At 41.6% G+C, this 21,577-nt stretch overlaps 1 protein-coding gene across 1 annotated transcript in view; it reads right to left on the bottom strand.

Moving 5' to 3' along the window:
* The window catches only part of LOC121870547, a 103,766-nt gene that overhangs the window by 22,016 nt on the left and 60,173 nt on the right, over window positions 1-21,577 (bottom strand). Inside the window, exons 4-7 of the mRNA XM_042372378.1 lie at window positions 21,299-21,487; window positions 20,976-21,059; window positions 20,287-20,403; window positions 1,641-1,789 (exon numbers count right to left, since the gene is read on the bottom strand). Of these exons, the coding sequence (XP_042228312.1) occupies window positions 1,641-1,789; window positions 20,287-20,403; window positions 20,976-21,059; window positions 21,299-21,487 (539 nt within the window). The remainder of the gene's footprint in view (window positions 1-1,640; window positions 1,790-20,286; window positions 20,404-20,975; window positions 21,060-21,298; window positions 21,488-21,577) is intronic.

Raw genomic sequence — 21,577 nt, 5'->3', positions numbered from 1 at the left:
GATTGTTTGAAAACATATATCGGGCAGGTTGTACAGTTGGAACATCTTCCTTAGTTTGGCATTGTATGTTCCAGGTGCTGTAATGTTGTGCAGATGTGTATGTACCAAGCTAATCATGACTTTGTCGTGTACTGCTTTGCTCAGTTTGAGTAGACTCGTTTCTGATTTGCTTGCTTGTTGCTTCTCCTGTTCTTTCCTATTCATTTCCTCCTCATTGTATTTTATCATGTACTTTTTTATTGGACATGCCACTGCTACTGTCCTGTGATTTTGATAGATATCGCCATTCCTCTTACAGTTCAAGCAGCCAGATGAATTGGTGTTGTTGTAGTCGTTGAAAGTGTTATCCTCTCCAGTAAAATTTGACCAGTATTTCTTGTTTTTTTTTCTGTGCATTCTCTTGTTGGATACTCTTCATATTTCTATCAGAAGAAGCATGTTTGCAGGCTTATAAAGGTTTCCCTTTTAATCTGGTTTTGTGTCACTGACATATTGAATATTAGGAATCCTTGTTGCAGTGTTTTTTCTGCCATGTCGGTCTCTTCGAAGGTGATCTTGAACACGTGGGTGTAATCCTTGATTATTATTCCTTCTTCCCCCTTCTTCCATTCGTTCTGCTGTTCGAGTTCCTCCATTAGTTCTTCCGCTGTGTTTGCTTCTTCTGGATCTCTGTCGTACAGATACAGACCTCTTTGCTTTTTGCTCAAGTGGCATTATTGATATTAATCCCTCTCTATAGAATTTGTCCCGTGATTCTTTTGAGAGGATTTTATCCGCGTCAAGATTATTTTTACAAACTGCCTTGTAGCCTTCGTTGGCTGTGAAAATCCTGGTGAATGGAACTTGGAAGGTTTCGTAAGTCACCTCCGTTACTTTCGTCCAACTCGCATGTTTTCTTTTGTCTCTGTGTTTAAGGCGTAAGCTTCTCGGCATTTCGAAGATTCATGGGCAGTTGCTTGGTTTTGGACGTATGTTGTTCTTCCTATACCAGAGGGTTGCCTGCCAGAGCTGAAACCCCGCCACACCCCCTCTTGGGTGGGTGTCAGGCTCGTAGGGCCCTGCACGATTACAGGTTCCCTGCTGGTTCGACTGAAAGCTATGGGTCTCCCAACTCCCAAGCTCAATACTTCTGAGTGCGGTGTACGTGAGTGGGGGGGGGGGAGGGACGAATAAAAAAAATGCGTAGGTCTCAACACCAGAAGGAAACAAAAAAAAAGGGAGAACAAAGCAAAACCTCCCACCCACGGCACGTCAAGTCATCCAAAACAGGGCATCACAGTACGTGTGCATGTATCACACTCCCATAGGGCACCTCTGATTAGGCATCAGTAAAGTACTCGTTCGAGGAGAAGTCTAAACATTCCAAGAAATCTGATGCTCAGAAGTTTTCAGGTTGCCAGTGTCAGGCAAAATTTGACAACTATTGGTTCCAAAGGTGGTCCAGTGATGTAATGTGAGCAGCTCCAGTGTCCAGCATTCATCATTGGGGAAGAGGATAAAGTAAAGTAAAATATGACAACAAGGTCGTGGTGGGGGGAGTATTAATATTAGTGTAAGTAAAAAAAAAAATATGTGAGTCACTGAGGACGGTATTAAACTTAATATCATAAGTCTACAAACTTTGTTCATATCCTACGAACCGTTTTCTTGAGTGTGTATGTGCAGTAGCCAACCTCCTTCCTGAAGCAGATTGAGTACTGGAGACCCGCCAGGTAGACGCCATTGTTGTAATTGTAGGAGGTGATGGTCCCGCTGGTAACAGTGAAGTATTGCCCACAGAAAGTTGGCACTAAGGAAAACGAATTGATTAGAGAAAACTGAATAAATGTTATTTCTGGGATAACCTTAACAGAATCACAACCTGAGGACCAATAAACATTATTCTTTTTTGGGTTTCGTATTTATTCACATAGCCTACTTGTTTTATATTCTAAATTATAGACGAAAGGGTCAGACGTATATGCATAACTAATTGTATACTTGTTTTGACAAAGCAAAGAAATCAGGAATTACTGCATTATTTTAGGTGAAGGTGCGATAATTTTAACATAAACAATAACAAATAAAATCATATCTTGCAAATAAATTCAGATTGCACTTTTCAGATATCCCTCGTAACACTCTTCAAGATGAAGTGCTCCCGTTTGGAGAAATGTCTGGTCTTCGTGCCATGGGCACAGTTGTACTGATACTATTTTCACACCCATACCTATTCAAATTATGCTCCGTTGTTTTTTAAAACATACAGGAATATGAAACGAGCTAGTTACCCCTAGAGAGAGATTTGTTGTCGGTATCCAAGATTCAGTATGTATATTTTGAAAGCTTCAAATATATTTAAACGTAGTTAAAATTGTACCCAGATGATGTATATGAATTCCCAGCCAAATCTTTGATAACTGCTTTTGCCTCTTCTTAGGTTACGAGTTATCCATTCAAAACTGAAGTTATATGTCTTTGATTCGCTGCCATCAAAGAATCTGATAACTGTATTGAAGTAAATGTCATTTTAGTATTGAAGAAAGTCATAAATCATTGATCAGAAATGTCAAAGCATCCAGTCCGGTAGTAATTCATTGCATATGTCTTAAACGCTTACTTCACAAGAAGTGAGTATGCTATTCTGAGTATTTGTAACAAATTTAAATGCAAGTTTAAAAACTGATTAGATTATAAGGATTAACCTTAAGAATTAATGTAACTCCATAGTAGTAATTTTCATAAGCCGTAATTGATACCGATAAAGAGGTCTGTACAAATCCCGACTATGTAACCCTGAGGTATAAAATAGATAGCGCAGCCCTTGATTCATATTCGCTGGACGGCAGTAGCAGCAGCAGCCAACGCCTCTGACGACAATATCCAATTGGTGACTGGCAGCAGCAGGAGTGCACCTTCCCTGAAGAGCCAATCACAACTTGACTCAGACCTTGCTAACCAGAACAACTCGTAGAACCGTTTTTTTTTTTTTTTATTGGGCATCCCCTACATTCCTGTGTAAGGTGAAGCGCAGAAGCGTTTACAGCGCCCAACAGGGAAGCATGCTAAGTTCATGCTTGCCTTTATGTCTCATGAGTTAAAGGACGTAGAAGCCTGAAGAGTCAAGGGCGTAGAAGCCTGAAGAGTCAATGAATTACGTCATCAAGTTATTGGAAGCTCCAACAACTTTCCCTGAATACGAATTCGCAACTTTCGATTTACACCAGGTACCTACATTACTGCTAGGTGAACAGGGACCAATGAGGGCTAGGAAGTATGTCCAAACAACTTTTCCACCGTCCCGGGAATCGAACCCGTGACATCTCGCTTGCGAGGCAAGAGCGGTACCGTTCTACCATCGGCGCCCTTAGAACCGGTTTAACTGAGCGAACGACCTCGACCGTCCCTGGATAACGCCCCCACATAACTCAAGATTAGAGTGTAGACATCCTCACGAACGCTTAGGAGTGCCATCAACAGCTGTTTTCCCTTCGGGCAGTGCGAGTGACCCACACTCCTGTTGGAGGGCAGCTGTTTCTTGGCCTTCCTGGTGAGGTTGGAGGGCTTTTTCTCCACCCTAAGATTTCTAATTACTTACCCTGGCCGAGGCACCTGCAATATTTTTATTTTTGTTTAAGCATTCGTGCCGGAGCCCCTCCAGTGGCGCATATCTCACACCCGTGTGGGATTGTGTGTGACCATTATTGGGTCGGGGAAAGACAGGTCTAGCCCATAGTGAAGACTGTGATCGTACAGTCACTCCACTGTGCGGGGTTGTCTTTGGTAAAACAAAGAGGGGTCTCTAATAACCTTTTACATGTAAAAATGATAGTTAACATAAGAATAAAATTAAAAGTGAAAAATAAACCCGTTGATAGATCAAGAGTGATTACCCTAGCATATGTTGAGCTACTGTAGGTGTGCCAGAAGGAGACAATTGAAGCCATTTGTTGCAATGAAAACGATGCAGACAAACTGTTTTTGATGGGGATTAGCCCACAAGGGCACAAGTCAATGACCCACATCAGGGCCTAGTGGCGAAAATACTACTACAACTACTACTACTACTCTTACAAAACGTGGTCTCCAGCCTCCCCCAATAGCCACACCTTCGCCACCATTTTATTACCTTAATATTAAATATCCTAATACATAAGTAGCTATCCTATCTGTGTTGAATTAGTTGAGCCGCAGATCTATTCGGCATTCAGTGACTGTAGCCTCATAGTCAATATCTGCAGCAGTTGTCGGGATTGGGGCAGAAGCTCTCGTTCCCCTGAGGCAGAGCAAAGCCGACGGAAGGAGAGAGAAAGACAGTCGCCATCTCATCCAGGCTGTAACATAACTTCTGGGCTGCTGCTTCTGTTCGGAGATCACCTCCGCGAGTCTGGCGTAGAAACATCTTGCACTTGGTCCCATCCCACCAGAGGTTGTGAACACTAGAAGAGTGAAGCTGCTTTGATCAATGTTTTGAATTCTCTCCCCATATGCGCTTCTCTTGTCGTTCTCGTTCCTCCTATGTGCAGCATCGAGAGCCAGGTTATGGTGACATGCGGCCATGGGATAAAAAATCCTGATGTTGAAGAAAGCTCGCTGTCCCCGCGTCCAGAATCCTCGAGCACTGACGTCAACACGGGCTTCGTTAGATGTGTTTGAAGTCCTGTGTTGGAAGATCTCACCATCCATTGGAAGGAGGGTCGGTTCTACCATGACATCCCGGCAGATTTCCTTCAACATATTTGCTGTGAGGTCCCTTACCTTGTCATGCCTCATGCATATGAAGCCCCCTTTCTTGCACACCGACCGTACCTTAGAGCAATGGAATCTGTAAATTCTTGTTTATTAAGACTGAAACCATTTGCCCTTATCGGTAACGTAGTTAACCAGTTCGAGGCGCCCACCTCCTGCGCTATAGCTACTTTTTTTTCAAATTTTCTGGTACCTGCAGCAACAGTTGCTGCAAACTTATCATTTTGGCAGTGCTGTCGATCTGTCGTAATGGACCTACGAATCTTGTTTACTTCACTGGTATCCACCTCCCCTGTTGCGTTCTGGGCTATTATGTGGTCCGTGAGGGCTGCCATGAGCTTAAGTAAATTTTGATGTTCGGTGGCAGCAATCTCCTCTGGATTGGCTAGTCCCATCCCTCCCAGTCTTGATGGAAGTGCAAGAACTGCTCTTTCTGCTGGGGTTAAGTCAGGGTGTTTCACTATTTTAGGAATGAAATTGACACTGATTGCTTCTTCCAGAGAGTGGAGGAAGGGTCCAATATCAGGGATAGTACGCATCAGGTAGTTCCAACGATGCTTGACTCCATGGGTGAATGCAGCAAAGGCCGCATGTGGCTCTGTGTTAGCAATCTTAGACAGAGCTTGGATTTCACTAACTCACTTATTCAACTTTCCCGCTACGTACTCGGTCTTGAAGTCCGTAGTGCCAATTACTGCGCCTAGATGTCTTTGGCCGTCCTTAGTTATTTTGACCTCACTTCCGCCAAAAACTTCCATTGCCCGTTCATAATGTTCTGGCTTCAAGATGAGGAAGGACTTGCTGGCGTTTGGGTGGTACCCTATTTGTGGACCTCGCGATGTTACCAAGTCCCACCACTTTTTGATGCCCTCCACTTTTCCTGCTCCTGTAAGGTCATCAGCATACACCACTTGTTTGACCCCAGTTGTTTCAAATTATTTTTCTTGTTGGAGCACTGATAGGCCAATTGCATACATTGCCATTGCAACAGGGTCCCCCTGTGTTGTTCCCTCGGTTGACTGTAAAATGGTATCACCTCTTAGAGCCTTGTTGTTTACTATATAGAGGTCTGATGGATTCCTATACGAGTTTTCAACATACATTGTAAAGCTTGGACACTTGATCTTGATGTTGTGCAGTGCAGCCTTGTGGTTAAGTATGTTGAATGCGTTTGAAGCATCCACCAGGAGAACGGCCTCACAATCACGCTGCTCAAATATCAGTCTCATGGCGTGAATGGCAGCTTCCCCTCCAGCTTGTTGGCCAGCACACACTTGTAGGTTCCCTGCTGCTGCCCTGACATCATCCTTTACCACCTCCATTATGCATTTTCCGATGATCCGCCTCAGCACTTCCCCCACCCCTATAGGCCTACATCCTGGTTTCTTTTCCAGAGGAATAAGGCGGCAGGCCGTCAGGGCCTGGAGGTGATGGTAGCAAGAGGATGCAAGCCTTCTTGCAAGGGCGGCAATGGCAGTGCAAAGATCGCTTGCTACAGGGCCAAACTTGTTTGTGCTGAGGATGACTCTCCAACAGTTTGCATCCAGACCTGAAGGGCCGGCTCCTCCTCGAGTCTTCAGTGCCTTTTTCCACACCATCTCTCCTGTTATTTTCTCGAACAGGACAGCGTTTGGTGGGATATAGGCACCCTCGAACCTGATGCCTTCTTCATCACTTGCAGAGGGATGTTTCTCTTTCAGTAGTTTTAATGTCTCTCTGTTTATTGGCATCACCCCACCGGAGGATTCCTCTGTGAGAGATCTTACCGCCAGAGACACTTTTCCCACACGCATTTTGTTTCCAAATTTTCTTGCCACGTCATCGGCGTTTTGCTTTCCGTCACCCGTAATTTTTAGTCTCTCCTGCAGTGTTCTTGCTTCACACAGGAGATCATCAAGGGCCCCAGTCTGCCACATTGCCAATCTTCTCTTCATTGCTGCCACATTTTCTTTGTGCTTAGTCTTTGTGTGTGTCCCCTGACAAAATAGATGTGGTATTATTGCCAGTATTTGAAGAGCTAAAGGGGCGAGGAAGCGGTCCTGAGTGTAATCAGTCATGAGGCGAGTCATCTCCAGAATCATTTCTTTGGTGGCCGCACACTTGGGTGGTTCAAATAACTTAGCGGGCGACCACTTGACAATTTCTGAGTAGGTTTCTTTGACGCATATGTCTGCATTTTCCATCGACATGCCATTCCACTGAGGTTGCTGTCTCTCATTCTCCTCGTGGACATCTGCTACTAAGTACTACATTTTCGGGTTGAGTAGACTCACTGCTATCATTTCGGATATCATCGAGTGGTTGGGTCCCGGCGATATCCACTGTGGCCACCTGTGTCGGCTCCCTGCGACGTGGGTTCCGACACTGGTCTCGCTTCCTGCAATTCACACATGGTCGGTTGTTTCTCGCACAAACACAATTTGTGCAGTTTTCGTTCAGGCTAGCTCAGACGCAGCAATGAATGTTACCAGGCATAACAGCACCTTGGGCGACAGATACTTCCGCCTCCGACCTCTGTTATTGGGCCCATACGGACGAAGAAACTAGATCTTATGAGTATGGGGCACAGAGGTGACGGCCTGGCCTCCGGTGTCCGAGTAGTAGGGGTATGCGCGTGCGCGCGGTTGTGTCGGGCACCCCCAATGTGGGCGACAATCCACACATCAGAATAATCTACTGGGAGCAAGAATTATCACACCTAACACTTGTTTGTATGGTTTCACTGATGTAATATTAGTTATATATACCCACTTGGTCAGCCGACACTACATGAAGTGGCCGTTACTTGAGGTAGGGAGGCAGGGGGGCGACCGCAGGCGGGAGGCACTTGGCCCCATAGGGGCGAGAGTCACGATGCCACCCCTGCTAAAGTAGGCCTATCAACACACTGGCACTGACACTTGGCAACTCCAGTCGCTGACCATACAAACACTCACACGCTTACTTGAAGATCGCCTGTGAACACAAGCAATATTTGCGTTTAATGCCGTAAGGGATGAGAAGAGCCGTCGGCGACGATGCTCAAGGTGACATCCAACATTCATCGACACACTGTGAAATTCTCGCTCCCACAAACTGAGTATATCCCCACCAATAACACTTTAGATCAGGGAAGGCACCCCAACACACCCACGCCGCCCGGGCCTCCTACTACTCTTACTACTACTACTACTACTACTAAGGAGAGACCTAAGGGATGACCCTATGGTCAAAAGATTAATCCCCCCACACCTCCGGAAACTGTCAACTTAGGACGGGAGAACCCCGAATTTAATTTAGCAGCTACTTATGAACAATTTATTGCGACAATCCATAATGCTCAAAATAAACACACCCCTAAAAGAAAATTCAGATCGATACGGAACCAACCAAAATGGATGAATAACACTGGTCAACATAAAAAAAAAATTCTCATGGTTCTGGATCAAAACAGCCTGATTCTAGTGTAATTGTATGTGCTGAACCCAATTATGACATTCGTATAGCTGTATCAGGCTCAGTTTTCCAGAACCAGCATATATATATATATATTTAGTGTACCATGCTATTCATACAGTAATTTATATGCTCATTGGCTCCACTTATGCAATTATTTTGTCCTGATTTGTGCTTTTTTGTTTGTTTCAGTTTGCTGATTCATGATATTGCATATCTACACCTGCATGATTTGTAATTACTCTGAAATTAACAAAACATGGAACGTCGCAAGTGTGTGAACGGTGCTGACAGTTTTTGCTACATATGTGGTGCCTTCACTCCTGGTAGCCTCAAGAAACCAATCACAAAAGCTGTTCGACTGAACTACAAAAGTTACTTCAAATGTCATTTGGGTGACCAAGACAAGAAATGGGCACCTCATGTAGCCTGTAAGTCTTGTGTTAACCACCTGAGCGAGTGGATGTGTGGTAAAGGAAGTTCAGGAATGCCGTTTGCTGTACCAATGATGTGGCGTGAACCTAAAGACCACAGTAGTGACTGCTACTTCTGTCTCACAAATGTTAAGGGAATAAAAATCAAGACACGAGGCAAGGTACAGTACCCCAATATTGCTTTTGCAATCCGACCAGTACCGCACAGTGCTGAACTTCCAGTCCCAAATCCACCGACTGAACAAGAATTGAGTGATTCCGATTCTACCTCTACCTCAATGGAAAACGACTACCAGGATGACTCTGAAAATACCAGGCCTAAACTATTTACTCAAGAAGCGCTTCATGATCTCATCAGGGACCTAAACTTGTCAAAAGAAAAGGCTGAAGTTTTGGGATCCAGGCTAAAGCAGCGTACACGCCACCAGCACTCCAGAGCTTACTGAACAACAGCAACACCAACAATCCCCGATACCGAGCCTGAAAAAGCCATACAACCCGGAGATATAAACGAGATTCCAAGAGATCAAAGAATACCACAAGGCACGGAATAAAATACCGATGACATCGTATGGAGAATGATGAAGAAACACAAAATAAAATTTGACACAAAGACTTCTTTGTAATCTCACCAGCAGAACTAAATAGGAAAACATCGGGAACTCACGAAATGAGATCACCGCCTCAACTACAACCTTCAAAGAAAAATAAATAATTGATCATCTTCAATTGTTTTTACTCAAGATTGTGCAGCACAATGTCCTTGAATGGAATGGGTGCAACACATCACTTTGCAACATATACACGAAATCAGTTCGGACATAATTCGAGTAAGTGCACATGGCGAACCTGACAACAACAAAATATAAATATTCAACTATGACTCTCACCAACCGAACAAAAGCGGGCAAAAACATGACGGGGTGGCAAAAGCGGTGAGAAAAAGAATCAAATGTGTAATAATAGACACCTTAACTGTGATTTTATTGCTATCATGCTACAGACAACTCAGGGTGAAATAGTAATTGCAACAACTAACATATCCCCAAGAAGACCATTCCTCCCTCTCGAAGACCTCCTTAAATTAATAAACTACAATTTCCCAATGTACATCCTGGGATATTTTAATGCTAAACATCGCATATTTAACAATGGCAATAATAACAACATAGGTACAGCGCTACAAAGAATAATAAACACCAAAAGCCTACTCCACCTGGGGCTGTTTTTCACCACATGGATGGGACTAAACAGCGTCTTAATACCCGACGAAATACTGTGTACCAACAAAGCATTCCTAAACTACCACATGGATCAAGGCCCTATTACCCCAGGTGATCATATCCCGATAATATTCACAATCTCATCTTGCCCATTACAAATAAAAATACCACCAAGACTCCAGATGAGCAAAATAGACTGGATAGAATACAAGGAACTACTAGAAAATTATCCACCACTGAATGTAAAACAAGCAACACTTGAAGAAATCGACGAAGAACTAGATAAGCTACACAACACCATAAAGCAAGCAATCAACCAAACAACCCCACTAATGACATACAGAACCCTTCCAAGTAATAAACCCACTGAAGTATTAAAGAGGCTACACGTACAATGCAATAATACAAGGACATATATAGAATAAGCAGGAACCACTAGAAAACTACTCCAAAACGTAATGGAAATTCAGCATGACCTCCTAGAAGAATATAGAAAAATTAATAACGAAAACTGGAACAGTGTAATATCAAATATAGATACGACAAAGGACACAAAAACATTCTGGCAAAACATTAACAGATTACTTGGCACCAAAAAAATAAACAAACAGCAAACTACATAAAAGACCAGAACGGAGAAAAATTATATCCGGACCAGGAACAAGAAGAGGCCTTTCGTAATGAATAGAAAAATATATTCAGAATATCAGAAGAAGAAAAAAAGAAATTTGACAAAGAGCATGGAGAAGCCATAACAGACTGGCTAAGAGAGAGACAATAGACTGACGCCCAACCATACAGGAAATCCAGATAGACTAACACCCAATAGATTCACAGGACACGACGAACTACTGCACAGTTCACGCAAATTTAAAGAACAATCCCTTGGAATAAGTGGCATAACTCGAAATACTCGTATGCTTTTAAATCTACCTAACAAACCAATAGAAGCACTCTTAATTATATACAACTCAGCCCTATCAGCTGGTTACTTCCCCGATGCCCTCAAATGCGCTAAAATGATCTTCATTCCCTTAGAAGTAAAGGGTCGAAAACAAATAATCAACTACAGACCGATATCTTTGCTGGGAATAACTGTCAAACACCTAGAGCGCATAATAAACAACAGGCTACAAAAATTCCTGGATACAAATAATAAACACAACCCAAGACAACATGGCTGCAGGAGTGGGAGAGGAGCCCAAACTGCAAAAGCGATAAGAACAGAAATCATCGCCAAAGAAAAACAACGTGAAAACCAAGTAAACCTTGTCCTGAGAGACGTGGCAAAAGCCTTCGATAAAGTGTTGCACACAGGCCTAAAGTACAAAATCTTACAACGACACCTGCCCGCAGAAGGCGAGAGAATCCTGTGTGACTACCTCCGAAGCAGTAGTGAACAGCTACAAATTGGTACGTATCTAGGCCCAACCCTAGACCTCGAAATTGGAGTGCCCCAGGGGGGCGTCCTGTCCTCAACACTATTCACCATATATACAAACAACCTACCAGAACCAACACAACATAGCGAACAATATCATCTTCGCAGATATCACACAAATCACTTCATACCCTGGAAAGTCAGAGGTAATGATGGCACGCCATACAGCGCGTGCAGTAACGAACGTAAATGATTACGAAAGAAAATGGAAGATTAAAACTTTTTTTTTTAAATCATACCAATCATACTAGGACTCGAGATCACAAAAACCGGATACGAAAGGTTCATTAAAGAAAAGAGCAACAATCTTCGCAACAAAATTTAAATAAATTAGGAGATTCCAAAACACGAATACACAAGACAAACTAAAACTGAATTCAGCACTAATAAAATCAATAAAGCTCCCCGTCTATACCAATCAACGCATTCAGTGATATAAGAATCAAGAAACTACAAATAAAACAAAATAAATGTCTAAGATTTATGTACAACGGATATGAGCAAAGGATAACAAACGAAGAACTGCATAGGAAAGTTAACATCGAGGCAGTAAATGTAGACACATACAACAAAGCTAAAATAACGTTGGGGGGCAAGTAGAAGAGTTAGAAGCTGTAGCTCGCTGGCTCGATAATGAAAAAGAAAGAAGAGTGAGAGAACATTCATGGTTCAGATGGACCAGAACAAGACTAAAAACCCAGCACCAATACCAAGATACAACTAACAACCTCAAAGAAATTACAAAACCAAAATAAAACTAAAAATCGCATAGAATGAATAGCCATTTAAAACACTGGCAACACAAAACATCAATATTTTAAATTAAAATTAAAAAGATAGGACCACTTCCTTGCGAACCAAAGTAGCAAGTTGGATTCTACACTACTTCCTTGCAAAACCTCTTTCTCTTTTAAACAAAAGGTTCAATTAAAAAAAAAAGTAGAGTGACTAACGGACAGTATCCTTGGCTTCTGCAACCCCTTCCTGCTGCTTTTCCTCCTACCTTTATGAAAGCAAAAGATACGATGCTCTATCAGCTCCATTCTGGCTACTGCAAAGACAAAACATGAACGAGAAAAAAGCCGAAGACCTGAGAGCTAGAACTTAAATTACTAGTACAAAAGATCAACAAAGAATTTTAAAACACAGCACATATGGTTGAGCCCCGATACTTTTACTCCCCTACATTCCTTCAAACTCCCCCCCCCCCCCCAAAAAACCCCTCCAAATTACTTCTCACCCAAGCACCCCCACTCAGCAAAAATCAACAGTCCTTCATCCTCATCTACAGCCATCAAGTCAAGTCAAGTGAGAGCTCACTTTGAGCACCTTATTCTCTACATAACAGGTATGTTACTCTGTATCTGACACCCTCATATTAAGGGAATTTGACTCAGTTGAATTTTATTGAAAATATCAGTGTTCCTGCTTTAATATAACTTAAGGTTTTGGATGTTGTTTATGCACATTTGTTTCCTTTCACCAAGACGTATTTTGTAGCCGTTGAGTTTTTACTTATATCACTTTGAGTGCCTTATTTTCTTCATAACAGGCACAGGGTCGGTGGTCAGTGGGGGCAGGATGTATTGAGTAACCCAAGATTGAGCCTGAGGCCTACTGGTAAAGCAGGGTACGGATTCACAGTCAGACCGAATCCAAGACTTAGCTTCAAAGATTGAACTCGGCCGCTAATTTGGTGAGTGTGAATGCACCCCAATGTTTGGATCCCAGCAAGGAAACTTTCCTTGGATCCCAGCTGGCATAAGCCCGGTGGTAATTCATCCCGTATTTAACAGTCCGAAGTATATTATTTTCACTGAAAAGGTGAACACCAAAGTGTCCTGTGTTGTAAAGAGGGATGACAGGTATACTATTAGTAAGTGACGAGAGGTAAGGTTATGTCATGGAGTCCTGTTAAGTGTGTGTGCCAAGAGTAAATTGTGCACAAATATCAGCTTGTGACGGATTTTTGGATAGTGTTATAAAGTATTAGTATAAGTGGTAATGGAATGAAGTGGTGAAGATTCATTATTTCCGCGTGACACTCTCGTAGAATGTCACAGTAAATTGTAGAATTTTCTAATGAAAATTGCTTCTGCTAAATTTGAAGATTTGTTTTTGCTAAGCTAGAAGTAGGGTCAAGTTGTCCTTATAATTTGTATCCGTGTTAACGTAAATTTGGCCAAGTCTTGAGTGAGCCCCAAGGAGTGGTTCATGTGTTTGTGTTCTATTGTGTTCATTGCAACAAAGAATCTTAATGTTTTTTGGTGATATCATTACCACTACAGTATCCACTTTACATTCTCCCTCATAATTTATGCCAGTGAATACATTAGAACCCACGAGCCTAGCCCTTGCCACGTTACTCCCAAGTGTCATATTTAAGATGTTAAGAGGTTACTGTTATGTTATGAAATATAATCTCATAGACAAACCTAGGTGGTGGCAGCTACCGTGAGTACTGAAGATTGTAAAGTAACAAGGGGGTTTCCCAAGTAAACCTAAGATCAGAATATAATTAGATAAGAGAAATTTAACAGAAAATAGAAAATACTTTGAGAAAGTGAATTAGAAAATAACAAAATATAGAAGAATAAAGATATATAATAAAATAAATACAATTATAAAGATATCATTATCCCTACCCCCTCACACCCGAGTTTTGCTAAAGACTGTCAGTTGGTTGAGAATGTCCAAAGGAGGGCCACCAGACTGGTGCCTACGCTTTTGCCCCTCAGTTACTCAGAAATATTAAAATACCTGCAATTGTCTAGCTTGTAGTACAGGTGGGAAGAGGTGACTTAATTGGAGGGCATTACTCAGTCAAGTCTTCATACCTGGAGCTGGCGGACGCCCGCACCCCTGTGGGCCACAGCTCGGAAAATTGTCAGGGAAAACTTTTTCGGAGTGAGAAATGTAATCTCTTGGAACAATCTGTCAGAGAGTGTTGCGACGGCACCGAGTGTGAGCTCATTCAAGACCAGACATGACCAACACTGGTGGAGGTACAAATACATTCTGGAGCCACTAAATGTCCAGTGCTTGCCAACAGTGTGTAAGAAAGACGTGACCGACCACCCCCCCAAGCAGCTAACGAGCCGATCAGGGGCGAAGAAGAGAAAAGAACTTGCCAACAGAGAAATAATCCGACCAGCTAGAAAGCCGACCAATGGCGAAGAGGAAATTTTAAGTAAAGGGCAATATAATAAGTGTGTAGAATCTTTGTGAATATGAACCCAGCTCTGTGAACAATGATTCTGTCTCACTTAACATAATTACAGTCTGGAGTCTAAACTCTAGATATTACTCAGAGGGCAAACCCTCACTTTCATAACATGGGTTATTATAAGAGATTGTGACCCATAAATAAAATCATTATACAATATACATTCGAGGTCCACAACCCTAACCAATATAACAGGACGACAAGATGAGATTTTTATTATACAGCATCCTGATGTAACTGTGTACACATTTCGGAATTTGTATCATAATGGAAAGAGCTACCAACTTGCGGAAAAGAAACGGATGGGAACGATACCCAGTGTGAAGACCCTGCCCAGCCTGGGTGCAATACATATTCTCAGCGGTTAAACCATACTCAACCTAAAATCCAAATCAACATTTGCTGCAAATAGAAGTTGTTTAATGTGTGGGAAACGGTGGCTGAAAGGAAGAAATCCAATATCCAAAGTGTCAAGAGAACGTAGCAAAAAGGTCATCACTGAAAAACCCAAGAAGTTGAAGAGAGAAAACTTTCTGCTTAGACTCACTCGCCAATCACATACTATGGGGGCTAATGCCATATGCTACCATAAACCATGTATGAACGCATTGAAAGCTCAGCGACTCCCTACTAGAATATTTGCACAACAAAATATATATTGCGACCTCGTCTTTACTCGTCTAGTAGTGCAAGAAATAGACCCACTTTCACGAGTTGTGTGGTTTCCTGATAAAGTCACTGCGAGATCAGTATAGAGCCTATTCTCAGTGAATTCAGACTCAAGACTGCAGATGAATACCGATCAAGCAACCCTAAAATGTAAGTTGCAACAGCACTTTGCTTAGCGTATTTCCATCACCAGCCTAAGCAGCTGATCTGCCGGAACTGTGAGTACAGACTACAAGCGAGAACTATCTCCAAGTATACAGTATTGTGACAGCACGGAGGCCTGCACAATGTCGAGCACTACAATTCATACAAACTGCTAGTGTGAGTGACACTATAACTAGAGGCATTTTGGAGATTCGGTGGCATGCACACAACCAGCCCGTGGGTGCAGTAAGGGATGCAACAGAAACAGTTTGTGTAACAAGAAAAACATTCCCTGGTATATTGGTTACCATTGCTAGGAATCAAAGAACTAGCGCAATAGAACAGGGAATCAGACAATGATAACTAACAGCTCGCTCTGATGTACAGTAGAACTTGTCTGTACTAAAGTTGAATAGGATATATGTAAATTTGCTCCATTTTGCATTTTTTTAGGTTTAAGGCTGAAGAAAAAAATTACATATTATAATGATTTGCGTAGAGGATATTGGTACCTTAATTCATTTTACAAAGGCATATATATATATAAGTTACGTAATGCAGAAGTCATACCGACAAGATTAAGCAAAACACTTTCAACTTGTGCATCATTAAACAAATTGCTTCTACTTGTATTAAACAAAAATAAGAATAAATTCACAAAAAACATTTACTGTAATTTAAATCAGTGTTTATATAGCTGCAAAAAAATTATTTGTTTTGGAGTTACATGTGGTTTTGAGAAAGATAAAACAACATTTATGTTATATTCGGGTTGTTGGAAACTGTTTTATAAATAAGATACTTACAAGTAAGCGACAGAGCTTAACAAAGATCAGCGATAGCTAAAACCAGCTGCCTTTTCGCAGATACAGTCACATTGGTTTGGTGCTGTCCACAGATTACCTGCAGCTGGTTGCCAGATGTGTAAGATAACATATATAGAACACAAGCTTTTATAACACTCTATATCTGCTAAACCCCTTTTGCCTCCTGAGTAGTGATTTATTTAATCATCTTGTGAACTTTGAAACCTTACGAAAGACTTTGTGTGTGAGGTACTGGCTGTGATAAGTAAAGGTAATTTGGAAGGTACTGGGTGTGATAAGTAATGTAGTTTGAGAGGTACTGGCTGTGATAAGTAAGGTATTTTGTGAGGTATTGGCTGTGAAATGTAATGGAGTTTGTGAGTCACTGGCCGTGAAAAGTAATGTAGTTTGTGAGGTACTGACAATGATAAGTAATGTACTACTACTGTGCTGTCACTTGAAATCGAGTATGTCGATCATCCAGCTATGATACAATGATATGAGTTGTTAGGGATGTCACCTTCATTGGTGAGTTTTAAGGTGACTAAAGAGGCTTATATGGGACCAGCATAGTCGTTCACAGATGTCGCACATGTGGATGGCTCCATAAACTTCGGGAGGAGCGGCGGCAGTGTCTTTCCGTCGCTGGCGCTTGTCTGCCTCGGTTTGCAGTCGGGCAAATTCGAAAGTATTGACACCTTCTCGTGTGGTGCTCCTCCAAACGTAACGGTGAGGAGTAATCGTCTCCCAGGTCAGGGGATCGATTTGGCACTTTTTCAGGTTTCTCTTAAGACAATCCCTATAACTTTTCAGTTGCCCGCCCGCATTACGTTTACTATTCGTTAGATGACTGTAAAGTAGCTGCATTGGCGGTCTACTGTCGTCCATATGGGTAACAAGACCAGTCCAACACAGTTGTTCATGGATAATGGTAGCCTAGATGCTCCTACAGTTGGTGTCAGCAAGAATACTGGCATTTGTTTTCTTGTCTTCCCAAAGAACTCGGAAGATGGAATGTAGACTGCGTTGGTGAAAGTTTTCAAGTGCCTTGAGGTGCCTCCTGTATGTAACCCATGTCTCACTGCCATGTAGCAGGGTGGGGAGGACAACTGCTCGATATACGTGCAACTCTGTACATAATTTCAGCTCCCTACAGCTGAAGACACGGGTGCGAAATCTACCAAAGGCTTGAGATGCACATCTGATCCGATGTTGAATCTTTTCATTGATGTCCGCAGTGGTGGACAGGTGGGAGCCGAGATACTGAAAGTGGGTACCATTAGAGAGGTTAGTACCGTTAAGCTGGATGGATGGTGGAGTTGTGGCTGAACCAGGGGCAGGCTGAAAGTTTGAGCGACAAGGGTGATGTCGTCTGCATACTGAAGTCCAGTAATGGAAGCTGCCGACACCATTGTTCCTGCCTGGATTCGTCTTATTTTGAAAAGATCCTTCATCCGGTACTATATGTCCACCCCGCTGGCTAAATTGGCACTGGCATGAGCCAAGTAAATATAAAGAGAGTTGGCTCCAGTACACATCCTTGTTGTACCCCTGTTTGGATGGGGAATAACTCAGACTGGGTGCCATTGTGAAAAACTGCCGTCCATACCGTCGTGGAATTGCCTCACAATGGCAATGAATTTTGGTGGGCAGCCAAACCGGTTGAGGGTCCACCAGAGGGCTTCCCTGTAGACAGAGTCGAAGGCCTTAGTTAGGTCGATGAACGCCATGTACAGATCACGACACTGTTTTCTGCACTTTTCCTGCATCTGGCGGGCAGCAAAGATCACGTGAGTGGTGCCACTTGATGGTCTAAAGCCACACTCAGATTCTGGGAGGAAGTTTTTGGCCTCAGGTAGTAGTCTGTTTAGGAGGACTCGGGCGATAATTTAGCCAGCAACGGACAGTAACGAGATCCCGGGGTAGTTGCCACTGTCTGACCAGTCTCCCTTGTTCTTATAAATATTGACGATGAAGGCGTCTTTATGAGCTTGGGGGATTTCCTCCTATTCCCTTATATTCTCCAGGAGAGATTCGGGACGTCTAGTAATCAGAGGTCCTCCTGCTTTATACACCTTGGCTGGGATTACATCAGGCCCTGAGGCTTTGTTATTTTCCATCTGTTTGATGGCAGTAGCTACCTCATCCAGGGATTGAGGATAGTTAAGATGAGTCAGCTCTGCATGCTGAGGGACTTGCTGGGTAGTCAGGATAATCCACATCGGTGTTTCAGTTGAGCAGCGAATGGTAGTGCTCTTGCCAGCGCTGATGGATGCCTTCTTCGTTTTTAATTAGGGAGTTACCGTCGGATGAGTGGAGGGGGCTGATTGGCCCATAAGATGTTTTACTGGAATTGAAAAATTCACTCATCTCGTGTTGATCTGCAAGTTTTTGCTGTGATGTAGTTTGTGAGGTACTGGCTTTGATAAGTAATGCAGTTTGTGAGGTACTGGCTTTGATAAGTAATGCAGTTTGTGAGGTACTGGCTGTTATAATTAATGTAGTTTGTGAGGTACTGACTGTGATAAGTAATGTAGTTTGTAAGGTACTGGCTTTTGATAAGTAATGCAGTTTGTGAGGTACTGGCTGTTATAATTAATGTAGTTTGTAAGGTACTGGCTTTGATAAGTAATGCAGTTTGTGAGGTACTGGCTGTTATAATTAATGTAGTTTGTAAGGTACTGGCTGTGATAAGTGATGTAGTTTGTAAGGTACTGGCTGTGATAAGTGATGTAGTTTGTAAGGTACTGGCTGTGATAAGTGATGTAGTTTGTAAGGTACTGGCTGTGATAAGTGATGTAGTTTGTAAGGTACTAGCTGTGATAAGTGATGTAGTTTGTAAGGTACTGGCTGGGATGAGTGATATAGTTTGTGAGGTACTGGCTGTGATAAGTAATGTAGTTTGTAAGGAACTGGCTGTGATAAGTAATGCAGTTTGTGAGGTACTGGCTGTTATAATTAATGTAGTTTGTAAGGTACTGGCTGTGATAAGTAATGTAGTTTGTGAGTTACTGGTTGTAATAAGTAATGTAGTTTGTGAGGTACTGGCTGTGACAAGTAATGTAGTTTGTGAGGTATTGGCTGTGATAAGTAATGTAGCTTGTGAGGTACTGGCTGTGACAAGTAATGTAGTTTGTGAGGTACTGACTGTGATAAGTAATGTAGTTTGTGAGGTACTGGCTGTGATAAGTAATGTAGTTTGTGAGTACTGTGACAAGTAATGTAGTTTGTGAGGTACTGGCTGTGGAAAATAATGGAGTTTGTGAAATATTGGTTGTTATAAGTAATGTAGTTTGTGAGGTACTGGCTGTGATAAGTGATGTAGTTTGTAAGGTACTGGCTGTGATAAGTGATGTAGTTTGTAAGGTACTGGCTGTGATAAGTGATGTAGTTTGTAAGGTACTGGCTGTGATAAGTGATGTAATTTGTAAGGTACTGGCTGTGATAAGTGATGTAGTTTGTAAGGTACTGGCTGTGATAAGTGATGTAGTTTGTAAGGTACTGGCTGGGATGAGTGATGTAGTTTGTACGGTACTGGCTGTGATGAGTGATGTAGTTTGTATGGTACTGGCTGTGATGAGTGATGTACTTTGTAAGGTACTGGCTGTGATAAGTGATGTAGTTTGTAAGGTACTGGCTGTGATGAATAATGTGTTTAATGTTATAATGTTATTGCTGTACTTAAACAACTACTAAAGGGCGTGACAAGCAATTATACTAATCCATCAACGATTAACAATTATAAGAGATATAATTCTGTGTTAACCCTTTAGTAGGCAGAGGGTTTTCTCAGTTGAACAAAATCATCTGCGCTGCTGCCATTAAAGATGCTAATCGAGATGGGCTGTAATGAATAAGAAACCCAGAGTCACGTGTTGAAGTGATCAAAATACACAAGGACAATGGGGGATTATCATAAATTGATTATTTTCGAAATACTGATATTTTTTAGGAACTACATGAGATTGATTAGACTATGCACGGACGTGGGAGATAATAAGTTACCATGGGAGTATGAACGGTTTAGATAGTGAAAACATTGTTTTGAAGAAATAAGCGTTCCTTAAAATAATGGCGCTAAAGACATTGTCTGAACGTTTTATATGATAGAAAAGATGTACGAAAAAGGACAGGGTACTGTTCACAGTATTAATATTATAACCGCGTTAGAGTGTCTTACCCTCCAAACTGCAGGGTATGGTGGAGATTCTGATACCGTAACGGCGGCTGGAGATGGTGTAGTCAGTAGTGATGGTGAAAGTGTGTGGGCTCGTTGTGCCCGCTGTCTCTACGTACCCTATACCATACATGATATGTGGGGAGAAAAATAATAGACAGAAGCATAATAATAATAATAATAATAATAATAATAATAATAATAATAATAATAATAATAATAATAATAATAATAATAATGATAATAATAATAATAATAATAATAATAATAATAATAATAATAATAATAATAATAATAATAATAATAATAATAATAATTATAATAATAATAATAATAATAATAATAATAATAATAATAAATATTATTATTATTATTATTATTATTACTATTATTAATAACTTAATGACTTAAGTTAATCCACAATATCCAACCCTACACGATTTTTTTCGCCCTTAATTTTATGTACTGTATACTGTATATCCTAACGTCTGTTTATACTACCGCCAAACAAGTGAAAATAAAAACCAAGCAACAATGATAAACAAATTTAATGCATCACAAGCTTAAGCAACAGATTAAATATAAATTGCAATAAATAAGAATTACTACCTTATATTATTTATCACTTCTGTTATTATTATTAGCTTTATTTAAATATTAGCGTGTGTGTGTGGGTGGGATTCATTACTCACAGTGATAGTTGTCAGGAGCCTTCCCACAAAAGTACGTCGACTTGTGGTCCTCCTGGAACACTAACTTGTCCTTTTCACAAACTCCTGTCAAGATCACATATGGATCAGTCTTCACGAGGCCGGTGTAATTATTCTATTTGTTTCTTAAAAGATCTTATGTGTAAGTCCAGTGTAAGTCTTGAGTTATCTGTTATTGACAGTAATTACATTGTGTCGCTTCTCTCTCTTTTTCTCTCACTTGATACGAGTCATCAGATGTTGCTAGTCTCTCTCTCTCTCTCTCTCTCTCCCCCTCATATGATTATCACCACTAGAAAACTCACCTTTGGTAGAGGGCGAAACAAGCTCCATCGAGTCATAGTCGTAGCGAATTTGACAGATGTTGCCGGTGTTGTCGTCGAAGTAGACTTTGTAGGTACAAGTCTGAGCCTTGCTGAAGTATCCTGGGTAATCCTGCGACACCACCCACGAGTTGTTGACCCTGATGATTCCTCCACACCCGACCTGACGAACTGATATACATCGAGGTGGTTATAGTTGAATGACTCTCTCTCCCTTTAATTTCCCTTTTTTCTCTACTCGACTCCCTTTCACCTCTCTCT

This window comes from Homarus americanus, unplaced genomic scaffold, assembly GCF_018991925.1.
Source record: "Homarus americanus isolate GMGI-L3 unplaced genomic scaffold, GMGI_Hamer_2.0 scaffold56333, whole genome shotgun sequence".
Classification (NCBI taxonomy): domain Eukaryota; kingdom Metazoa; phylum Arthropoda; class Malacostraca; order Decapoda; family Nephropidae; genus Homarus; species Homarus americanus.
The sequence above is the reverse complement of the archived record's forward strand: the minus strand, read 5'-3'. Positions and strand labels throughout refer to the sequence as shown.